Genomic DNA, 8,685 nt, shown 5'->3' with positions numbered 1-8,685 from the left:
AGCAGGTGAAGGAGGCAGAGCTTCCCGCTGAGCCACGGGCCTGCAGAGCCGACCCGGAAACGACCCGGAAACGACCCGGAAACGACCCGGAAAAACCCAACAGCACAGAAACACGATTAACGCCAAGATGAAGCGAAGCACATAAAAGCCTTGAAGGGAAGAACATTATAAAAGTTTATGAAGCAACAAATATTTCATAACATTTTCAATTTACCTAAAATCAGAACTGGGTGGTGCAGAACTGGGTGGTGCAGAACTGGGTGGTGTAGAACCGGGTGGTGTAGAACTGGGTGGTGTAGAACCGGGTGGTGTAGAACCGGGTGGTGTAGAACTGGGTGGTGTAGAACCGGGTGGTGTAGAACTGGGTGGTGCAGAACTGGGTGGTGTAGAACCGGGTGGTGCAGAACTGGGTGGTGCAGAACTGGGTGGTGCAGAACTGGGTGGTGTAGAACCGGGTGGTGCAGAACTGGGTGGTGCAGAACCGGGTGGTGCAGAACTGGGTGGTGTAGAACCGGGTGGTGTAGAACTGGGTGGTGCAGAACCGGGTGGTGTAGAACCGGGTGGTGCAGGGGTGGTGCAGAACTGGGTGGTGCAGAACTGGGTGGTGTAGAACCGGGTGGTGCAGAACTGGGTGGTGCAGAACCGGGTGGTGCAGAACTGGGTGGTGTAGAACCGGGTGGTGTAGAACTGGGTGGTGCAGAACCGGGTGGTGCAGAACTGGGTGGTGTAGAACCGGGTGGTGCAGAACCGGGTGGTGCAGAACCGGGAGGTGCAGAATTGGATCTTCCTGGTTATCCACACATTTCTCTGTTCATGCTGAGGTCACCAGCAGACCTTTGATGAGGTCATAGGTCACATGGTGACCCTAACCCCATAAACTGGAGCTGTAGCATCTGCATGGTCATGGTGACCGGTCTTATTTCCTGTTGTCACCTGAACCATTGGAGGCTGACAGACATTGAATCACAGGGTCGTAGGATGGAGCCTTGGGGTGACCTCTGACCTCTTGATTTAGACAAAATTCCAGTTCTTCAGGTTAGACTGGAACCAGTTGAGTTCTGGGGTGGAGAGTCCGACCCAGTTCTCCAGTCCAGTCTGTGTTCATATGCATAAATTCGGCCTTTGACTAGGCCGGTCTCAGGGCAGTGGGCTGGAGTTGGACTTGAGCTCCTGAGTTATAATCTCTTCTAGTTTCATCATAAAATAGTTGAAACTGGTTTATGTTGGATAAACATAAAGCAGTTTTGGGTTCAGGGTGGATATTATAACTTTATAACTTAATGCAGACGTTATGAAAATATTTCCTCTTTCAAGAATTCAATAATGATGGGAATAATCCAGATTAATTGAACAGATGTTGCGTAATCAGAGGGTCTGTCGTTCTGGTCTCCGAACCAGCAGGTGGTTAGGACCTGCTGATGACGTCAGACGGTGTAGGTCAAAGTTCACTTCGGTTCTTTGACGCCAGCAGGAAGAGAGTCACTGGAGGTTTCGAGAACAAGAATGACGCTGGACTTTTATTGTGAAGGGCCGGCTTCCGGTGCAGCAGCCCACCTGCACGCACCTTGACGCAGCTCAGAGGCCAGTCGGCATGACAACGCGCTAACCAGGGCAAACGGAACAGCTGATGGAGGAGGAGGATGGCAGCTCAGCATGTCCAGTAACGGAACCCGCGCAGAAAGCAGAACCGCCGCCGGTTCGGTCCAGCTGCCGGCCATGGAGAGAGCGCGGCCCATCACGGTGAAGGTGTCCGCGGTGAGCCTGGCGCTCAGCTCGCTGTCCCTGCTGCTGCTGGTCACCGCCATCTCCACCGACCACTGGTACCAGACCGACACCCGCAGGCACAAGCAGAACTGCGACGGTTCCGACTCCAACGACCAGAAGAACCGGGAGATGCCCATCTACCACCTGCCGCTGGTGGACACCGGCGGCGCCGCGGCCCGGCAGCGGGACGTGGCGCTGATGAAGCCCGTGCATGTGGGCAGCAGGGAGGAGGAGCTGCTGGAGAACTGGCGGGCCATCCTGGGGATGGGCATCCTGGAGACGGAGTGCGGCAGGCCGCTGTTCTCCACGCACTCCGGCCTCTGGAGGAAGTGCTACTTCAAGGGACTGGACCCGGACATCGACAAGCTGATCGACCGGGGTGCGTGAGCCCGCACACACACACACACACACACACACACACACACACAAACACACACACACACACACACACACACACACACACACACACACTAATAAATGCACCACGGATGGGTGGGAATGCTTCATCACGTGATCTGCTCTGCGGATGTTCCGTTCAGACACCTGAGCTTCCTGAAGGCGTGACCCCTGATGACATCACAGGAGGGGATAGAACAGAACGCTGACCGAGAGGATGTCAAAGGTCACCTGATGATGTCATCGCCTCATCAATCTGTGTGTTGAATTGAACTGGAGTGAGAAGAAGCTCAGTTTAAACTCAACCCAGTACCTGCTGGTACCAGTGAACTGGGAGGACTGGTGGGACTGGCAACCTGTCCATGGTGACAGCAGTTGAGAGCTAGTTCTGGTTCTGGTTCTGGTTCTGGTTCTGGTTCTCCCTGGTGGTTTTGGATTCACCAGCTGCAGCTTTCCCCTGGTTGGATGGTTTGTTCAGGTTCTGGATCTGATCCCGGTCAGACTCCTGTAGAACCCTTTTAAGAACGCCCGGCCCACAGGCCGGTCCAGACGGAGGTTCCAGAACCATCTGGGTTCCAGTTCCTGTCCAGGTGTTGAAGACGTGCAGCTGGATAATCCTGAGCTCTGACCCGATCCAACAGCGGTGGGCCAGGACGGATCAGAACCAAGGTCCTGCTGACCTGACACCAGCAGACTGGGTCCTACCGAACGCGGTGACCCGCTCCGGCAGAACCAGAACCACAGATTACATCAGCCTCCATTAGTCAGCTTAGAGCCACTGCGCATCACTATGTTTCCCATGATGCACCTGCCACTCTGACCCTGAAGGTTGGCAGGTTATCAGGGAGCTTCTGCTGCTTGATGACATCATCACAGATGTGTCTCACCTGTGTGTCTGCAGGTATCGCAGATCGCTGCACAGCTGTGAAGTACCACTTCTCTCAGCCAATCAGATTAAGGAACATCCCTCTGAACCTGACCAGGACCATCCAGCAGGACGAGTGGCACCTGCTGCGTAAGCACACACACACACACACACACACACACACACACACACACACACACACACACACACACACACACACACACACACACACACAACACACACACACACACACACACACACACACACACACACACACACACACAGAGACACACACACACAGACACACACACACACACACACACACACACACACACACACAGAGACACACACACACACACACAGAGACACACACACACACACAGAGACAACACACACACACACACACACACACAGAGACACACACACAGACACCCATGCACATGTGAAGGTTACCTGCAGGCTGATGTCACTGAGTGACATCACTCAGCGTCAGCCTCTCATTGGCTGCTCCTTAGTCCTTACTGTATGTCGCCAGTTGCCATGGAAACATGCTACAGTGGTTATGTAACAGAAGGGGTGAGCAGAAGCTGGTTACCATGGCAACAATGTATGGATCTCTGAGCCTCATTAGAAAACTAAAGACCAGAACCAGAACCAGAACCAGAACCAGGACCAGAACCAGAACCAGAACCAGAACCAGAACTAGAACCTGAACCAGAACCAGAACCAGAACCAGAACCAGAACCTGAACCAGAACTAGAACTAGAACTAGAACCAGAACTAGAACCTGAACCAGGACCAGAACCAGAACCAGAACCAGGACCAGGACCAGAACCTGAACCAGAACCAGGACCAGGACCTGGTACTCTGAGAACTTCCTGCCTGCTCATGCAGCAGGTCCAGATGCTCACTGCTGTGTGTGTGTGTGTGTGTGTGTGTTATATGTGTGTGTGTGTGTTATATGTGTGTGTGTGTGTGTTATATGTGTGTGTGTGTGTTATATGTGTGTGTGTGTGTGTGTGTGTTATATGTGTGTGTGTGTTTATATGTGTGTGTGTGTGTTATATGTGTGTGTGTGTGTGTGTGTTATATGTGTGTGTGTGTGTGTGTTATATGTGTGTGTGTGTGTTATATGTGTGTGTGTGTGTGTGTGTGTTATATGTGTGTGTGTGTGTTATATGTGTGTGTGTGTGTTATATGTGTGTGTGTGTGTGTGTGTGTTATATGTGTGTGTGTGTGTTATATGTGTGTGTGTGTGTGTGTGTGTTATATGTGTGTGTGTGTGTTATATGTGTGTGTGTGTGTGTTATATGTGTGTGTGTGTGTGTGTGTGTTATATGTGTGTGTGTGTTATTATGTGTGTGTGTGTGTGTTATATGTGTGTGTGTGTGTGTGTGTGTTATATGTGTGTGTGTGTGTTATATGTGTGTGTGTGTGTTATATGTGTGTGTGTGTGTGTGTGTTATATGTGTGTGTGTGTGTGTGTTATATGTGTGTGTGTGTGTTATATGTGTGTGTGTGTGTGTGTGTGTTATATGTGTGGTGTGTGTGTGTTATATGTGTGTGTGTGTGTTATATGTGTGTGTGTGTGTGTGTGTGTGTTATATGTGTGTGTGTGTTATATGTGTGTGTGTGTGTGTGTGTGTGTTATATGTGTGTGTGTGTGTTTATATGTGTGTGTGTGTGTGTGTTATATGTGTGTGTGTGTGTGTTATATGTGTGTGTGTGTGTTTATATGTGTGTGTGTGTGTGTGTTATATGTGTGTGTGTGTGTGTTATATGTGTGTGTGTGTGTTATATGTGTGTGTGTGTTATATGTGTGTGTGTGTGTGTGTGTGTTATATGTGTGTGTGTGTTATATGTGTGTGTGTGTGTGTGTTTATATGTGTGTGTGTGTGTGTGTTATATGTGTGTGTGTGTGTTATATGTGTGTGTGTGTGTGTGTTATATGTGTGTGTGTGTGTGTGTGTGTGTGTCCTCAGATCTGCGGCGCATCACGGCCGGCTTCCTGGGAATGGCCGCCGCCGTCCTGCTGTGCGGGAGCATCGTGGCGTCGGTCGGCTTCTTCTGGGAGGAGAGTCTGACGCAGCACGTCTCCGGCCTGCTCTTCCTGATGGCAGGTAGGGGGCGCCCCCTGCTGGGGCAGCCAGGCGCTGCCGCACACCCTGAAGGTCACTGGACCGGTCAGGGCCGGACACAGAACCATGCGTACGATTACACACGGTGGAGCGTGTGTAATCGTACGCATGGTTCTGTTAAGAACCAGAACCGGACGGCGGCTCAGCAGCAGGTGATTCCAGACAAGAGGAAGAACTTTCTGTTTGCATCCCGGTTCTGTTTGATTCGCTGAAAGTCCTGAGGTTCTGACCCACTGAGGTGCTACTGGGTCATGTTCTGCTTTCAGAACCCAGGATCCTCTGTGTGATCTGACCCAGCATTGCTTCTGTCTGCAGGGATCTTCTGCACCATTTCTCTGTGCACGTATGCAGCCAGCGTGACCTACGACCTCTCCAGGAACCCGCCCTTCATCTACGGCCTCCCGTCCGATGTGGACCACGGCTACGGCTGGTCCATCTGCTGTGCCTGGGCCAGCCTGGGTCTGACCGTCGCCTCCGGCTGCCTCGGAACCGCCTTCCCTTTCCTCAGCCGGGCCGGCGCACTCGGATCCAAAACGGCCCGAGAATCCTCCGTGTGATCAGCCGGAACCGGCAGCGAGACTTTGGACCTCAGGTGGACAGACTCACCTGTCTGTGGATCCTTTGTGTAGGTAGCGCCCCCTGGTGGAGGTAAACTAAGGAAGTGTTAAGTGAATCCAGTTGGATACTGACCACTGCAGATTTTCAGGCGATCAGCTATGACATCAGAGGTGGGTGGCCACACGAGATGAGGCTCCTCACAGTTTCTCCTGAGAGCTTTTATTTTGGAGGATGAGGAATGTTTTTCATTCCACTGGGTTTCCCACGACTCAGATCTGGATTTGTTAAAAATCACAGCTTGTTAACACCTCTAGACCCGTTAACTAGACTCGTTAACTGACTCGTTAACTAGACCCGTTTAACTAGACTTGTTAACTGACCCGTTAACTAGACTTGTTAACTGACTCATTAACTGACTCGTTAACTAACTCGTTAACTAGACCCGTTAACTAGACTTGTTAACTGACTCATTAACTGACTCGTTAACTAACTCGTTAACTAGACCCGTTAACTAGACTTGTTAACTGACCCGTTAACTAGACTTGTTAACTGACTCATTAACTGACTCGTTAACTAACTCGTTAACTAGACCCGTTAACTAGACTTGTTAACTGACTCATTAACTGACTCGTTAACTAACTCGTTAACTAGACCCGTTAACTAGACTTGTTAACTGACCCGTTAACTAGACTTGTTAACTGACTCATTAACTGACTCGTTAACTAACTCGTTAACTAGACCCGTTAACTAGACTTGTTAACTGACTCATTAACTGACTCGTTAACTAACTCGTTAACTAGACCCGTTAACTAGACTTGTTAACTGACCCGTTAACTAGACTTGTTAACTGACTCATTAACTGACTCGTTAACTAACTCGTTAACTAGACCCGTTAACTAGACTTGTTAACTGACTCATTAACTGACTCGTTAACTAACTCGTTAACTAGACTCATTAACTAGACTCGTTAACGTCTCTGGACTCGTTAATTTGATTCATTAATTTGTGGAGTTACTGGACTCAGTAATTCGACTCGTTAACGTTTATGGACTGTGGTGTGTGAATGTGATTGGATGAAACAAACATCTCCAGTGAGCGCGCTCAGAAGTTTCAGTCTGCAGATTGAAGCGGGCCATTGGTTACTAAAGAACCGGACCTGCAGAACGAACCTGAAACTCAGCAGCTCCTGTCCAGAATTCCGTTGCTCGGGTCCGGTTCCATCAGCCCGGCCTGAAGGTGAGCAAACTGGGACCTGACTGGGTCAATGGGTTGGTTGGTTCTGGTTGGAGAAGCCCAGAGATTGGTTCTGTGAACGTTGGACCACAGCCTGGATGTAAATACTGTAAATGTTCTGATCCGGTATTATTCTGCAGCTGTGTTCTGATAGTTCTGATCATTCAGCTACTGAGCCACAAACTGGAAGGAACCAATCGGACCGTACCAGTTTCGAGGTCAGAGACTTTATGGGTCAGAAAAAACTTAACTGGATTCAGTCCACTGACCACCCAGGATCTGCCTGATCCATGACGGAATCCGTTCCAGAACCCGATTGCCCAGAGACTCTCTGACCTGTTGATGTCAGCAGTAACCGATCCTCAGAGAACCACAGAACCTTGTGCTAATAACACCCGAAAACCCCCGCTGGGTTCTGCTGCCCCCTGCCGGGTTCTGCTGCCCCCCGCTGGGTTCTGCTGTCCCCTGCCGGGTTCTGCTGCCCCCCGCCGGGTTCTGCTGCCCCCCGCTGGGTTCTGCTGTCCCCTGCCGGGTTCTGCTGCCCCCGCTGGGTTCTGCTGTCCCCCACCGGGTTCTGGATCTGCTGATGTCATTCTGAGATTTATCTGTAAATAAATGATGTAACGCCTCCATGTGACTGTGTGTCTCTGTTTCTTGCACCTAAACTGAGTAACTGCCTCTGACCTTCAGATGCCCTCTGACCTTCAGATGCCGTTTGACCTTCAGATGCCGTTTGACCGGACCGGTTCTTCACTTTGCTTTTGCGTCTTTTCAGTTTCTCATGGCAGCGTTGCAGAAGGTCGGGTTCTGGTTGGGCCAGCAAATGTATGAAGTCATTCAGAGAAACATGGTTTCTAGAAGATGCTGTGAGGATGATGAGCACCGACTCTTCCTCTCTCTGCTGTGGAAACCGAATCACAGACAGGAGAACCGGTCTGACGCCGAGACCATCTGCTGCTACATCCAGAGAGACCTGATGGAGACCTGATGGACACCTGATGGACACCTGACGGAGACCTGATGGACACCTGACGGAGACCTGATGGAGACCTGATGGACACCTGACGGAGACCTGATGGACACCTGATGGAGACCTGACGGAGACCTGATGGAGACCTGATGGACACCTGACGGAGACCTGATGGACACCTGACGGAGACCTGATGGAGACCTGATGGACACCTGACGGAGACCTGATGGACACCTGACGGAGACCTGATGGACACCTGATGGACACCTGACGGAGACCTGATGGAGACCTGATGGACACCTGACGGAGACCTGATGGACACCTGATGGAGACCTGACGGAGACCTGATGGACACCTGATGGACACCTGACGGAGACCTGACGGAGAACCGACTGTCAGGTTGTTTCAGTTTGATGAAGATTCACTGAACTCAAGGTTAGCTCTCTCACTGCCATGTGGCTGCAGCCAAATCCAGGCCGGGGGCCAAATCCGGCCCACCATAGCTTCCATGCGGTCCGGAGACTCTGAAGGGCAACATTGAAATCCTGGAAAATCTCCATCTCCTTGGTATGTAATCAGATGAGTTTGTCAGGGCTGCAGAAGGAGAGATGAAACATTCAGACCCGAAAACTTTACTGGTGAACTGGGAGCCGCGGCTCGGTACCAAACGAACCGAGGGTTCCGAACTGCAGTACCGCGGCCGGCCGCGCGTGCAACCTTCATCAGTGACCCGCCAATGTACGTCAGTGTTCTGCAGACAG

The 8,685-nt window shown here is 51.1% G+C and overlaps 1 protein-coding gene across 1 annotated transcript; it reads left to right on the top strand.

The window, feature by feature from the left end:
* The first annotated feature begins 1,623 nt into the window (after positions 1–1,623).
* On the top strand, positions 1,624–7,591 carry LOC129356428 (transmembrane protein 178A-like). Its single transcript, XM_055026010.1, has 4 exons — positions 1,624–2,143; positions 3,062–3,175; positions 5,008–5,145; positions 5,479–7,591. Exons 1-4 carry the CDS (start codon positions 1,654–1,656, stop codon positions 5,718–5,720), a joined length of 984 nt encoding a protein of 327 aa, XP_054881985.1. The 5' UTR covers positions 1,624–1,653; the 3' UTR covers positions 5,721–7,591.
* The last annotated feature ends 1,094 nt before the right edge of the window (positions 7,592–8,685 follow it).

Source organism: Poeciliopsis prolifica, unplaced genomic scaffold (genome assembly GCF_027474105.1).
Source record: "Poeciliopsis prolifica strain line A6 unplaced genomic scaffold, Auburn_PproV2 SCAFFOLD170, whole genome shotgun sequence".
Lineage (NCBI taxonomy): Eukaryota > Metazoa > Chordata > Actinopteri > Cyprinodontiformes > Poeciliidae > Poeciliopsis > Poeciliopsis prolifica.
Note: the sequence above shows the minus strand (reverse complement) of the source record. Positions and strands in the feature narration are given on the sequence as shown.

Coding starts and splice junctions, on each gene's coding strand:
- LOC129356428 (XM_055026010.1), top strand. CDS start 1,654: ATGTCCAGTAACGGAACCCGCGCAGAAAGCAGAACCGCCGCCGGTTCG. Junction 3,176..5,007: donor GGACGAGTGGCACCTGCTGC/GTAAGCACACAC, acceptor GTGTGTCCTCAG/ATCTGCGGCGCATCACGGCC. Junction 5,146..5,478: donor CCTGCTCTTCCTGATGGCAG/GTAGGGGGCGCC, acceptor TTCTGTCTGCAG/GGATCTTCTGCACCATTTCT.